General features: G+C 42.6%; 1 protein-coding gene across 3 annotated transcripts; it reads left to right on the forward strand.

Annotated features, from left to right (window-relative positions):
• The first annotated feature begins 13 nt into the window (after window positions 1-13).
• Window positions 14-7,007, forward strand: PTTG1 (PTTG1 regulator of sister chromatid separation, securin). Of its 3 annotated transcripts, none has more exons than XM_050962860.1 (7): window positions 14-404; window positions 1,944-2,021; window positions 3,121-3,225; window positions 3,900-4,078; window positions 5,152-5,245; window positions 6,548-6,700; window positions 6,841-7,007. In XM_050962860.1, the coding sequence occupies exons 3-7, from the start codon at window positions 3,138-3,140 to the stop codon at window positions 6,909-6,911; spliced, it is 585 nt and encodes a 194-aa protein (XP_050818817.1). In that variant the 5' UTR covers window positions 14-404; window positions 1,944-2,021; window positions 3,121-3,137; the 3' UTR covers window positions 6,912-7,007. The 3 variants fall into 3 exon arrangements, with proteins under 3 accessions (XP_050818817.1, XP_050818818.1, XP_050818819.1); XM_050962861.1 differs by having other exon boundaries at window positions 1,947-2,021; XM_050962862.1 differs by lacking the exon at window positions 14-404 and adding an exon at window positions 1,285-1,353.
• Window positions 7,008-15,563: the final 8,556 nt, after the last annotated feature.

Consider the following 15,563-nt stretch of genomic DNA (forward strand, 5'->3'; position numbering starts at 1 on the left):
CACGAGACGTGACGTGCCCGGGCGGCTCCGAGCGCAGCCGTGCCCTGAGGGGCTTCCCCTTCGCCCCACACGGCGGAGGGCCGCCGGCCCCGCGCCGCACACTCGCCTGTGTCTGTGCTGCGTGTGCGGGGGGCTTGGGGCTCGGACAGTCACACGCCCTGAGAGCGGCCACAACGTCGCGGGACGCTGCGGAGCCCTGCCCGCGGCAGCCGGCGCTAGCTGCGCGTTAGCCTTCCCCGCCAGGCCCCCGGCCGTCCCCTCTCCGGCGGCACTTAACGCGGCTTCGCCTGGCAATAAAATACTTTGGAATGGCACCGAATTAAATGCGTCCACGTGCTCTTTGTGTAAATCCCAACCCAAACGGGTCCGGCTTGGATTTAGACACCCCCTGCCGTGTTTATGAAGTAAGGGGCTGTAGTGCTGTGGGTCTGTGCCTGGGCTGGTATTTGGACGAGAGTGTTATAAATAGATGTTACTGAGGGCCCGGGGCTGAGCATCTTCTGGGAGAGGCTGAACTCGCTATGCTTCCCGGAGAGGAGCACATCCAGTGCCTCCCAGGAACTGCTCAGCGCTTGGCAGGATTGGGCCTCCAGGCCTTGGATTGTAAACGTCTGGGGGCGGGGGGTGTCTGTGGCCAGGACAGCTGCAGCAAGCAGATTGTGCGTAACAAACAAGCACTACGTATAAAATAGTCCCACAGTTAGTAGCGATCTAGATTATTAGCTAAATAGCTCATGAGAACCAGAAAGCGGAACCATTTTCACTGCCCAGCCTCAGTGAAATGCAAAACCATAAACAGCATTCAGGGGAGAAGGGATTTAAAGCTCTCAGGCAAACTGACTTTAAGCGTGGCCATCAGCACAGGCTGGGAATTGCGTGCAAGGTTGACCCGCAGAAGCCTAGGCCAGACAACCCCCGCCCCCCCATTGAAAACGACTCCTCCTTTCCCTATTGGTGGAGAGCAGCTCAGAAACAGCTCGTCAGCCATTGGCTCAGCCAATCAGCAGCCGGAACGTTAGTTCCGTGTCAAGCAGCCAATGGGAGAAAAGGCTGATGTTTAAAAAAGGCCCCGCGAGTGGGGGGGGTGTTATGGTTTGAGGTTCAGGTGGTATCTGCATCATACAGTTGGTGAGTGCACTGGGAGGGGGGGCGTTGGGTCTGTGTAGAGGCTATTCTAGGCTGGTTTGCTGCAGGGGCGCTGGGTTGTGGACGTATCAGTGCTTTTCCTTCTCTCTACGGGCGGCTGCCTGCTCCAGTGAGCTGCTGAGCTGCCCCCCTGCGGGGGGAGAGCAGGACTTGGGTTGGCTTTCTCTTCCTGCCTTGTTAATCTCCACTATTTCTGGCTTTTCCTGGGTATGGAATGGAGGCTTCCCCAGCTTCTGGGATGAAGCTGTGGCTAAGCTCTGGTGTATGGGTGCCAGGTTTGTGGTGGTGGTTTGTGTGGTGGCTTTTTTTTTTTTTTTGTGGTGGTGCCCAGAATGGATCCAAGCAGAGCTGTTTAGTCCATAGGATGGACTAGGGAACTTGCTGTCAGCCCTGTGCTTTGGGGGATCCTGTACTTCAAGGAGATGTGGGGGGCTGAGAGGGGTGCTGCTGGCAGCAGTGCATAACCTGGCTGCAGCTCTAGCCTGATGGCTTGTGGTGCCTCTTGAAGGAAGGGCTGGAATGAGACAGGGTGGGGGCTTGGGGGAAGTGGGAGGTGGTGGAGGGGGGCTGGGGCCAGGTCCCCTACTAATGTCTTGTGTCCTCTTGGACCCATGTCCCCCTGAAGTGTGGGGGTCCCCAAAGTGTGGGACCCAGGGCAGTTGCCTCAGTCTGTCCTGTGGCTGGGATGGCTCTGAAAACATAAGTCCAAACATTGGTGGAGCTGAGCCCATGTTCCTGAATATTGGTGGCGCGTGGGGGGCCCATATGACCTACTGCCTATGCTCTTTTGCTCTCAGCAGGTTGATACGTTGCTGTCTCCTCTAAGAATTGCATTATTCTGGCTCCCCCTAGCGCTTCCTGAGGACTCTGGCCAGGTAAATGCAGGCTCCTTTGATAGTGTGGGTGTGAATGGGGAGGCGGAAAGCGGGACTGATCAAAGTGTCTGATATTTTCAAACTATAATCTACTTCACTGTAATCCCTTGCAAATAACATCATTCTGGGTAATGTTTTCTTTGTCACATCCCTGAGGGCACAATCTTCACCCTCTCATCTCTTGAGGTAAATGATGCAAGTACTACCTTGGCTTGCTGTTTTCGGCTTCTTCCTCTGTCCCTATTTCCACTTAAGATGCAAAGTGCTAACACTTGTGGTGGTGGTCTAGTTACTGCCACCTCATTGCATGAGCTGTTCTGGTGCAGTAACGCTAATCTGAGTTTAACAATCTTCCAGAAATGTTTCCCCTTCATCAGACTTCCATGAGCTACTGATTAACCCAAGGCTGAGGAAACAGACTTGTCTTAGCTCCTTAAATTATAGTATGATTAAGTGTGAACTATAAGCACAAATGATGCTTGTGTGGGAAATTTTCAAGTTGATGCCTACTTTGAAGTCTCTATTGAAAACTGCCTCTTTCTAACCCTTTAACTTAGTCAGGAGCTGACTGCAGACTACTAAAGCAGGCTGGGAAATCATGTGATTGGGTTTCCAAACTTGACAGTTTGTCATTTTTGGCATTATAGTGGCAACATTAATTTGCACTTGCAAGTAGTCTTCTTAATAAGAGAATAAACAGAACGTATTAAGATGTAATTAAGCAACTTGGTTAATGTTGACCATCTTATTCTAATTTAACAACATTTTCTGTAAAAGTAATCAAGATTGGGCAGTGGGACTTCCTACACTAAGATGTAAGGCTTAAAGCTCAGCAAGAATATGGTGCCCAAAATAAGGCAGAGGGGGGTGGGGGTGTGTACACATCTCTCAATACAGCTTTTTCAAACTGACTCTCATCTAGGAAACAAATGGAGAGCATAGTCATAAATGCTCCCTCTTGAAGACAGAATCCCCAATGCATGCTTGTATTAGGAGAGGCACCAAAGTCATGACTGTCCTCAATGCATGTGTTCCCCGAGGACTTGGCAGTAACTCAACAAACAAGTGTGGTGGTTGGGTTTTTATTTTATTTTTGCAGTGATCTCATCACTGAAGATGACAACCCTTATATTCATAGACAAAGAGAATGAAGGAGATGTTGGTGCTCCTTCTAAGGATCGGCTAAGGTTGTCCTCAGTATCTTGTGAGTATATGTTGCTATAGAAATTCAACTTTGAATCTGTGAACCAAAACAAGATGTCTAGTGTAATAAATCAGGAACGTGCTTGGTTCACTGTTTCTTCAGATCTGAAAAAATAGCATGAAAGTTGTGTCAAAGATTCAGTGCTGTAAACGCCTATCCTCAGAACCCCATGTGAGCTACTTTTACCTTCCCATTGTCCCTTTTACGTGGTATATTGAGAACCTGTAACAGAGTTCAGAGCTAACTCCATCTGTGTCCACTGGAGTGGATGTGATTATAGAGAATTAAGCATTTAAGACATTGACTACATTGGCATGGCCCTAGTGCAGACACAGGTTATACTAACAGAAGGAGCCTTTCTGGTGGTATAGGAACAGTACCTCCCCAAACAATGTTATTTATATGAACAGAAGTTCTCTCCTGTCAGCGTAGCTGTATAAACACTCAGGTTGTTTGTCAGCATTGTTGGCAGTCTGGGTGTGGGGTTTTTTACACCTCTGACCAGTGTAGCTATGCCAATAGAGGTTTTAAATGTAGACAACACCTTTGATTCTTAAGTCACGTAGTCATCTTACCAGGCAGAAAACTTGAAATAGCTAAAAGTAACCTGTCTCAAGCACTTGCAAAGCTATGTACTGACTCATCTAAGTAAAACTCTAAATTTCTCCCTGCAGCAAAAGTCTTATCTGAAAGATCACAGACCCAGACTCCACTTGTTGGAAGAACAGTTAATGCAACTCCAGCCAGGTCTCAGTCTGTCAGAAAGGCTCTGGGAAATGTAAACAGAACTCTGGGAACTACAAACAAGAAGGAAATTCAAAAACAGAAAAAACAGGCTTTGCCTGCCAAGAAAGTACGTACATAAAGGCTTCAGCAGGAACTGAACATGCACTATAGCTTTCTACCTGCTCAGTTCCTGGAAATAAGCAGAGAGGCTGGATACTGGTATTTCTGTACAGGGAAAAGGTGTCTGAGTGCAGTAAGACTCCATGTTTATGAAAGTTAAAGAGCCTATTGCTAATAATCCAAAAATCTTCCCCGGATTATAGGAAATACTTTCTTTTCTGGCAGGAAAAACAGAGAAGGGAGTGACCCTGACCCAAATTCCCAGTAATGGGATCCAACATACTACTTTATCTACCTGATCAGCTAGACCCTGCCCCCCAACCCTCCAAATCTGTCTGCCCTGTGTAAAATGAGCTGGTCTTGCCCAGTATCTAGTGAACTCAGAGGTGAAAGTAAGCCGGTACGGTATGGTGTACTGGCAAGAGCCAGTATGCCGTGCTGGACCGCATTGACTTCCACGGCAGGGATTGAAAGGGCTCTGGGCTGCTCATGACTGCGGGCAGCCCAGAGCCCTTTCAATCCTGGCCACAACTCTGGTGGCCAGGCTGAGGCTGGGATTTAAAGGGCTCAGAGCTCCCTGTGGTGGCAGGAGCTCTGGGCCTTTAAATCCCTGCCCCAGCCCCACAAAGCTCAGGGTTCCCCCTGGTGTCTGGGGCCCTTTAACTTGCCCCTGAGCCCCAGGGAGCTCCCAGCCACCTCTACAGCTGGGAGCCCCTGGCTGATTTAAAGGCTCTGGGTATCCCAGCCACAACAGGTTCCCCAGGGCCTTTAAATCTTGAGACCACGCTTCTTGGAGAGGCCATGCCCCCTCAGGACTCAGGCAGTACTGGTAAGTCCTGTAAGTTACTTTCACCCCTGAGTGAACTACATGTCATCTGGCAGATACAGAGACCTTTGTGTCACCTGTGGTCTTATAGGAACTCCCAGCAATCAAACTGGAACACTAATATTTTATTAAAAGCAAAACTAGCTTAAGGAATCTTGCTTATATGCACATCTTGGGAGGCAATTCATCAATATAGAGGACAAACACTTTAAATTAGACTACTGGAGGATGACTAATCAGAAACTCTCTCTTAGATTACTGAAAAGACAACTCAAGTGGAAAGCTGCAGTGTGGCCACTGAAGAAGCCTATCCAGAAATTGAAAACTTCTTTCCCTACAATCCTCTTGGTGAGAACTGATGAAAATAAGACATATTTTTGTCCTAGCCTCTTAAGTAGACCCAAAGATAAGTCTTGACTTTCAGGCTAACCTTGCTTTCCAAAGGAGGGTTTTAGCTAGACTGTTGTAGAGCTAACTTAGGATGTAACTCTTGAAAGCCCTTGGCTAATATCTTAGACCTTGGTCCATCTCATGCTTTGCTGCACATTGGGCTACCCACATTTGCCATCCCTTCCTGTCAACTGCTCTTCTCTCTAGATCTTCCTATTTCATGTTGAGGTGCTTGATGTCTTTCAGAACTGTTTGTTTGTTTGTTTCCATGTTATCTGCAGTCTTCATCTTTCTTCTTGCATTTTCTGGCTTCCATTCAAGGGCAGTATTTTGGTAAGTGGTTCTTTTTCCATTCTCAGCACATGTCCCATCCATTGTATTTTGTAGATTATTTGTGAGAGGGTGCCTTGACAAGTAATTTTTGACAACTTCATTAGTCTTCCTATCTCTATGTACTTTCCAATATTCTTCTCAGACACTTTAGTGATGAAATGCATTCAACTTGTGTGTCTTTTTTGGTAAGTTGCTATGTCTCACTGCTATATATTGTGATTTGGTGGTAACAATTGCTTTGTATACATTCAGTTTTTTGTCTTGAAGGAGATGTTTGAGTCTTCCAAATGCAGCATTTGCCTTCCTGATTCTTCTTTCCTCAGAACTATTACCATCTTGGCTGATGGTACTTCTAGTAAGGCTTATTAAAACACATATAAAGGAACCTTGGTAGATATTGGCAATACTTCTGAAGTGGTTTGAAGGGTATCTCAAGAGATTGAGATCATGTTTATAAAAAAAAACTTGCTAAAGTGGTTCCATGTCTTGTCACAAGATGCGATGGTAGGCACCCTTGAGCTTTCATGCCAGCTCTGAATAAATGCTTCACTTATTCGTGGAGGGTGAGCACTTAGTGCCCAGCCTGCTAGAGATTTTAGTGCCACAAGTAGCAGGTCATGCCTTATGCTAAATTGCACTTAAATAATTGCATAATGAGACATCCCACAGGGATGTCATATAAACACCAATGAAGGTGCAGGCAAATGGAGTGCACAGCCTTTGCCTACATGATTCCATATGCTGTCAAGTTCTTACTACCTGCTATCTTGAACTGAGTAAACATATACTTGTAGCATCTAGCTGCCTGTGAACTATCAGTCTTTAACACATGGTCAGGTCTAAGGGGATAGACTTCACACTAACAGTAGTCTGGTGGAAAGCCATGCAACTCTGTCAAACCTGAAATAAACTCATCTCTCTGAACAGACTTTGAGAGTTTTGACGTTCCTGAAGAACACAGATTAAGCCACATGTCCCTGACTGGGGTTCCTCTGTTGATACTTGACAAAAATATACCTGACAGATGTATAAACATGGTCCCTTCACCTGTGAAGCTGTCTCCCATTTCATGGGAATGTGGTAAGACTGTGTTTGATGGAGTGGTGGGTGGAAAGGGAATGCATGGGTAACAACCCTTAACAGTTACTGGGAATTTAACCTACTTAATAGAACATGAGGTTTCATGAGAAATTGACTTGCTCCCTTTTTCACTCTTCCAGAATTGCTACAATCAACTGCCAACTTTCTCTCTACCTTGGATGAAATCATTGACTTGCCACCTTTGTCATGACTCTAAAAGTGAATTTGGAATTTTTTTATTGAGCACTGAACAGCTTTGAATCTTTTTGTATCCCTTAATAATAAAGAAGTAGACTAACTTGCATAACCTAAGACTTGGGTCTGATTTATGTAGAAACAATCTTGCCTACAGCAGCAGGGGGTTACCAGAAACTACAGTGACAGAATGTTAGTTTGATGATAAAGGATTGCAGCAAAACTAGAGTCTTGCTTTTCAATTGAGCAACACCTGAAAGCTAACCAAAGCTAGCTAGGCTTTTGTCTTAGCAAAGAAAAACTTTAGCCAAAATCTCTACTTGAGTGCCTAACTGAAGTAGCTTTATTCCTGGGTTGTGGTGGAAACAGAGCTCCTATTGCCTTCATTATAACTTTCAGGTCTCTAGCACAGGTGACTTGGGGTAGGCACTCTTCTGACAAGATTAGAAACTGACCTTGGTAATTGCTGCATTTGATGCTACTCCATGCATTAAGCATACAGTTTCTTTTCTCTGTAGAAATACTAGCCAAAAACAACTGGATGAGCTAGGTATAATGCATAAATACATATTATACCCTTTTCTCCCTGTCCTTCACTTAAATTGAATACAACTCTCCTCCCTGCAGTGAATATCCAGCCTAGTGGATTGGGAAACAGGATACCTGGGTTCTATTCCTGGCTCTCTGCCATGGGCCTCCTTGGTAACCTTGAAGATGGCCTTTCACTTCTCTGTTCCTCCATTTATTCACTGATAGTGGTGATCTTGAGCTTCATAAAGCACTAAATGAGAGCTAGGTATTAGAGCAACTGCACTGCATATGAATTCCAGTACTGGCCATGATCCATCTAGTTTAGTAGCCTGCCTGAATATTAGCCAGCACGAGACCACCTCCACAAACATATACAAGAAACCCTGCAATTAACAGATGCTGGATAGCTTGTTCCAGTCCTAGTGTCTACCTGAGGTGGTGACCTGCTAAAGCTAGTAGGCAGTTCTCACATTGTTTCCAAGCGCACGTCCAGACTAACCCGCGGCATCGGCGGGTTAAAATCGATTGCTCGGGGATCGATATATCGCGTCTAGTCTGGACGCGATGTATCGATCCCCGAGTGCGCTTACATCGATTCTGGAACTCCATCAATCCGAACGGAGTTCCGGAATCGACACGGAGAGCCGCGGACATCGATGCCACGCCGTCCAGACGGGTGAGTACCTCGATTTTAGAAATTCGACTTCAGCTACGTTATTCCCGTAGCTGAAGTTGCGTATCTAAAATCGATTTTAATACCTAGTCTGGACGTGGCCCAAGAGGCTTAACTTCTCATAAGGATATAAATGTCCAGTCACTTACCAAGTCCAGATGAGTTCTTGGCCTCTACATTCTGCATTATATAAACAATTCCCTACTATCCTGAATTTGTTGCTTAAGTCCCCACCCCTTGCTGTTGCTTTAAGGAGTGTCTCTCCTGCAATCTCTCATCTGTCTTTAATATACATTTTCCTTATCCACTTCTCAATCTTCTCTTGTTTGTGCCCCCATCATTCTTACTACCCTTCTTTGAGTCTCCTGATTCTGTGGTCCCTTTTGTGAGATGCAGTGACCAGTACTATTCCAGCTGAGATAACCTTGTTATGCAGAAAATATTAAGCAATTAATACTCCCCTTTTTAAACCTTGTATTTGTTTACAAATACCATAAAATCAAATGATACTGAAGGAAGTAGTCTGCTGAGCTGAACTTCAAGCAGAGGCTGTAAGTGACACCATTATGTACAGGCTACACTAGCCAGTGAAAACAATGAGGTGATTCACAACATGGTTATTTCCTCAATAACCATTTAAGTTAACCCTCTGACTAACTGGCATGGGGGAGACTTCAGCAATTAGTGCAATATCAAAGGATAACTACAATTGAAACCAAACTCAATCTTGCTACTACTAGTTTAAAAGTAAAATTGTATGATGATTGATACTCTGCTCTTTAGAGCATGAGGAATCATAAAAGGAGTGGGCTGGTTGCCCACCCACATTTTTTCTAGGAGGAACGATCTTACAGAGGAGGGCTGCAGAAAGCTGACTTGAATCAAACAAGACTGCTTACTTGTCTGAGGCACTCCCTCTGGTGCTTGCTTTTTGGAAGTCTTGGTATAGGTTCTCATGTTAAGTGGTAAGTCTAATTTGTTACTTTCACTCTTTTGTTAACTGTCAGTAAATGCCAACTTAATAGCTGGAGAAGTTCTTTGTGTTGCTTAACTGAAAGGGAAATGACCTGCATTCAGCAGTAGGGTAATGACTGACTACCATGCTCTGATTAAAAGAAGAGCAAATGACCTGGAGATATGGCCCTATCCCAGCTGAGACATGCCAGAGGCTTTGAGTTGATGTCAAGTGAGTAAGTGATTAATGAAAAAATTGACCAAATTTGATTTCATGTGAAAATAACTCATGATGCAAGGACAGAAAACAAGCTGTGTTAAGACATTGTTATATAAGCAATTTATACAATGAAATTCACTAATTCCTGCCGAGCGGAGTAAATGCTTTGCTTTTCCTGGTAGCTTGTCATATAAGCATTTCTTAAACTTATCTAAAGTAGAGCAAGCCAGCTCACTTACTAGCGAAGGAGCTACACTTTCAATCTAAAATTAGTGGTCATCCTTCCCTACAGTTTAATAACCCTGTTTAGGGGGTTGAACAGTTCTTGTCTGCTAGGATCTCCTGTAACATGAAATATACATGCAAACTGTCACTTTTATTTTTTCCTCTTTAGAGAGACCCATGCATTAACTAAATGCTTAGTGGAGAAAGGCACAGTTTCAGAAATCCTAACTGATGCTACACAATCAAACTAAAATAAGAGAGCATGTAGCAGTGAGCTAATAAACTTAAGTTTAATTGCTCATTCTTTCCTATCCTGTCAAGTTCATTCAAATCAGCAGTGGTTCCCACAGCTAAATAAACTTAGCAGCCTTCACAATAGGGCTGTACAGCTACCTTTTTCAGAAGCTGTAGCATGTTGACAATAAAACAACCTTTTTGCCATTGATATGACTTTGTTCAGTAACTTACTGCTTGCATAACCCTTAGTTCAGTGGAATCTTCCACAACAGAGGAATTTTTGGCAGGTGTAATAGCAGAATATAAAATTAGCTTAGCTTTTGCCAGCATATTGGTCAAATAACAATCAGGGTAGGTAGGTTGACTTCAGGATGAATGTTACTCTGAAGCTCAATTTATTCATTATTGTCTAGTATAGCTTGCACATTACCCTGTAGTGCTTAACTGGAGCTGGTTGGCACTTTTTTTTGACAAAAATGCATTTTTGTCAATGTATCATCAAAGCAAAATGTTTTTGCAGAGACTTACTGAGTGAGTTGGGAAGTTTTCTGAAATCCCAGGCTCTTCAATTAAAGACTTGAGTTAAAAACCTGACTTTTGGTCAGAAAACATACACTTCACCACAGGTTCATTTCACAAAAATGCTTGAAAAATTGTTTCAATGCAGAACAAAAACAACCAAGTTATTGTAAAACACCCTCTGGCTACTGTAGTGTTAAAACAAACTGCCTTGCCTTGCTGCTTTTGCCTGTTCCCAATTTTAAGTAGAATTTGTGTGGTTTTTTAAAATCAAAGAGGCTGTAATTAGATAATATCTGGCAAACGCGAGTTTGAGCTGCCTCCAAGTATGTGTGAACCCCTCCTAACAACCAGTTTCACAAATCAGTGCTAAAGGTGTCCTGCAATTTCTTTTGAAGCAAAGAGCCAACATTCTGCATGGGGATAGAACAGGGCCTTCAAGTGCTATTACAATACAAACAAGATCAGTGCCCCATTGTACTGTATGCACAAATGATAAACAGTAGTCCCTGTGCTGCATGATTAGATTGTTTGTTTCACTCAATTTTGAGTGAGTGTCTAACAATGGAAGGAGGGAGCAAGGGGAAACAAACCAAAATAATATATTTAATAGGTAGCAATTGTAACCATCAAGAACAGTCATTTTTCAGTTGTATTTTTCTTTGAATTTTGCTATTGCTTGCTAACACGTACAACCTGCACCATCGTTTACTTGAGTCTCCCAAACAAGTGTTGGGACAGAAGTCGGTGTTGAGAGATTAAGGCTGGAGTTTTCAGAAGGTAGCCCAGGTGAGCTGAGTGCCAAACTCCTTTAGCTCTAACTCCCATTGACTTAACTCTCTCTGGCTCCCAAAATGAAGATGGGATGGGCATGTATGGTGTGACTAAGATGTAAAAAGCGTTAAAAGCAAAGACTAGACACTTGATGTGGTGAAATAGTGGGAGTCAGTGCAGGTTTTCAAAGCTGAGCCAATGTGATCTGAGAGGATTGTCATAGTGCCCCATCATATACGCTCTGAATGGATCAGATTGGGTGGTACTTGCTACAGAAGTTGGAAAGGAGGACGACGTATGGAGATGAGGCCTTCAACTAGTTTTAGCTGAGTGGAGGGAAAGAAAATCATGTGTTTGGAAAACTTATGGGTAAAGAAATGAGATTTAAATGTAGCCTGGATGTGCTGCTTAAGAGAGAGCAGTCAAAAATGAACCCCAGGTTACAGGTCTGAGTGGGAGGGAGGATTGGCAACTGGTACCAGTGAGAGGGGAGAAGCACTTTCAGTTGTGATGCAGAATATGAAATGCATTATCAGTTCAGATTATTTCCCCAGGCTACATGCACATATAGATCACAGCATTTGAGCCCTTTGTTCTGCAAACAAGCACAGGTCTTTAAAATCCACATTACAAGGCTTATTGCCCTATGTGGAGTAAGTGCACACATGATTCAAGTGTTCCTAGCCTCTGAAGTAGTGAGTACCTTCTGATAAAGCTTTTGACTGAGCAACTGCTAACAGCTCAGTATACCTGACTTTAAATCAGTATTAACAGTCCAAATCTCAAAGTTAAATGTGACTCTTCTGCATATGTCCCTAAGACAGACAACTTATAACTAGCCTGGGTTGTTTTTAGTAACTTAAAACTGATTTAGGCAATTCTGGGAGACAGTGACTTTTAATTTTGTAAAGGGGCAAAATCTTTAGGTGACATAACTATATATCAGAATTTAAACCACGCAAAGCCCAAGAAATCAGATGAACATTACTTCTCCATCCCAGTCCCTCCCCTACCAACTGCAGCTGCTGTCTGGGAATAGAGTTGTAGCAGAGATGCTGACACAACCTATGGATTGAAATAGTGGGTTCAGTACTTCTTAGGGTGTTTAGGCCACAGGTTCTGTGTAATAAATATTGTGGTTTGCTCCAGTCATTCTTTGCAGCATGCTGGTAATAGGTCCTGCAGTGCAGCAGATTTCCTTAAAAGCCAACCAAAGAACTTGTGGCTAGTTTTAGAAAATATAAAATCTATCAGTGGGAGAAATGTAAAGGTGCCAGGATGCTGCCTGACCTCTTTCCTTTTTTTTTAAGCTTGTCCAGAATCAGAGCTTCATAATCATGATATACCAGTCTTTTTCTCTCCAGGCATTCCCATTTGGTTTGGTCTCCCAATAGTGACCAAGAAGCATACTTTGACCAAATCCCCAAAGGTTCACTTGCTTTGACAACAATGGACCAGGTGCTGGCAGTGTTAAGAATACCAGCAATGAAAGTGTATATTTAGGATTTTTGTGTCTCAATCCTGCCATTGTCATATGTAGTAGAAATATAGGTGACCTCCAAATCTTTTTTAATTTTTTTAAAAATCAGCTATCAGCCTGTATCTAGTCCACTGGTCTAGTTCTAAAACTTCTTGGGAGGAACTACTACTAAGTTGAGGAAAAGTGGGGATCAGCAGCTGAAACTAACTTCATCACATAAATGCAAGACAAATAGTCACAACAAAGCCACTGGCTGGATAGTAGCCATAACATTTTATTCAAACTTCATAGACCTATTTCAGGAATCATGGACTCTACAATAAAATATGCCAAACATTTAGCTTGTGTGAGATCTAGTTACAAAATTTAACTGGAGTTTCAATGCACACTTTTTTTAACAATTAGAAGCAGCAGAAAAGCAAAACAGATTATTGTAATACTTTCAGTAGAGGTGGCTAAGAAGTTGTGTCATGAACATGCACTAAACATCCAACATGACATAATAATGCCTTACTCATATAACTTCTTATATCTAAAGAGCTGGATAAACAAGCCCCCCTTGGAGGTTCTATTTCATTTTACAGGTGACATAAAGGCCTCGAGTTTACTTCAGGCACACGCTCCCACCCTTGACATATCCAAGAAAACCAGTGTGAATTTGATTTAAAGCGCTAGAGAGGAAGGCTCATTTTAATCATGGATTTCTGCATAAAAATGCATTCTTTTTGGTTGTTAAACCTTAATACATATTCTTCACAATTCAGAGATAGATGAGACCTAAACCGGCTCTTTTACAGCCTGCTGCCATTATAGATTTTCCCTTCTAGTGAGAGAATGGTATGGTAAATCTCAAATCAATGAAGGCTATACTCAAAGACCTCAAGACTTCTGGAATATGCTACTCAAACAGTTTCTGGTTTACTTCTACAGGCTGTCCTCACATTTATCTCTGGATTTCTCCTTGTCCAGATCTATTCCACCCAAGAATCTTCTATTCATTGAACTTTTTGAAATGTTGCACTTTTAGAGAGAGGTAAGGGACTGATTCTGTGTCCACAAATCTGCAGAGGGACAATAGGATTGAGGTATTACTTTTCGCCTCTATATATTTTAAAATGTTAACAAGCATATTATCTCTGGAGACACAAATCCACAGTTTGAGAACTGTAAAACTAAGCATCTCTGACTTCTAGACTTAGCACTGAGTTCCGGGGGGTAGATAGAAAGATTAACCTAAATAATCTATACAGAAGCTCTTGGAACCCCATAAAATTGGGTCCCTAATCCATGAACTATTGGAACTTATTTACAAAACAATTTTTAAACATTACATGAATATATTCTCATACTATAGACTTTATAATCCCTATTCCATGACACATTATAGCTCAAAGACATCTCATCTTAATTAAACTATCTTCAGGTTTTTTCCTCAAAGCGTTTTTATCAAAAAAATCCAATTTAAATCGTGTTTAATTATTTTTTTTAAAAAATCATTGTGTGGGGTTTGTTTTGTTTTTTAATCCACCCTGCTGCAAACCCTCTGAACTGAGGTTCCTGTGTCGGTGATACAGAGGATCTTCTTCCACTGTGGGGCATGCAGCTTCTTTGTAGTCTATTTGTGACAGCACAAAGAGGCCCCAGAAACCATGAAGTGGGCTTATTATTTTTAAGATGCAGGATGTGCTTAATACATATGTAACTTATGTTTTCTAATCACTACAATATTAACCAAGAGATTACTATTTTCTTCCTTTGCCCTCTTTCCCCCATCCTGCAAATTAAGAGCTATGCAAGTATCCCTATTTTACAGGACAGGAAAGTAGAGCCTCAGAGGGATTTTGACTTTCCCACAATTACAAATCCCAATCAATGTCTAAGCTAGTATTAGAACCCAGGTGTCCTGACTTTCATTTGCTCTAATACTGCTCTATCCTTCCTCTGAAACTTGTGTGGGGCAAAGTGACAATTGAAAGTTCAAGGTATGTGTCCATGATTTACCTTCTAATCAGTGTTTGACTCCCGCCCCGATTTGTAAGTCCTATAATATACAGCACTTGATTGTGGCTGACTTGTATTGTATTCAACAGACTCAGCATGTTAAGAATGATTGAAAAATTACCTGCTGTTGGCTCCAGGGGTGAGTGCACTGCAAAGCCATTGAATATCACAAGTTTTGTAGGGATAAAAATAAGTGATATTTTCTGGCAACTCGTTAGCACGTTCTGGGTAGTGAGGCCAGTGGGTGGTGATAGATCCCACATTTGATTCAAAACCAGTCTCAGGAGCATTATGCAAAAAATCATATCTAATATATTTGTAGTGAAAGGCATATTGTAGCACAATATTAGAGTGGAGAGAGCATACCTACTTAAAACAATTCTTAGGATGCAATAGATCTGCTGCCCCAGTAGAGAAAGCAAGTGCATTTAGGTAGCTAAACTGTCACACAGGCATACTCAAATTTCACATGCAGGGTATCTCTGACTACTATGCTGACCTTTCCTAGTAAGAATGGGAAGAATGTCCAAGAGATTGAGAGAGCTCCTGAGTATATAACAGCTGTTGTGTTTACCTGTACAGTTCCAGTAGCGTCCAGTTCATTTTTCTAGGAATTTCAGTATCATATAGAAGATGTAAGAACAGAATTGCTTTTCTTGAATGTCTTTCAACAGTATATTTATAGGCATTAAGATATCTGAAAAGTTAAATTTAAAACATGAACAAATATGTTTTTCTCCAAAACAACAAGGAGTCCGGTGGCACCTTAAAGATTAACATTTATTTGGGCATAAGCTTTTGTGGGTACAGACTAACACAGCTACCCCTTGATTGATCTCCCCCTTGAGTTATCTCCCCCTTTAAAATAAAAACCACCTCCTTATTTGTCCCAGGTGAGCAGAGCTTTTTAAAGATAAAGCTGCTAAGGTAATAAGAAATGAGCTCTCCTAATCGGAACTAAGCTGTCATTTGGATGACATGTCTGCACAGCGAGAATCCCTTTACACACCCTTAATAAGCTACCCAGACCTTGGGCCTGGACACACAGGAATAA

The sequence above is a fragment of the Gopherus flavomarginatus genome, chromosome 7, assembly GCF_025201925.1.
Source record: "Gopherus flavomarginatus isolate rGopFla2 chromosome 7, rGopFla2.mat.asm, whole genome shotgun sequence".
Lineage (NCBI taxonomy): Eukaryota > Metazoa > Chordata > Testudines > Testudinidae > Gopherus > Gopherus flavomarginatus.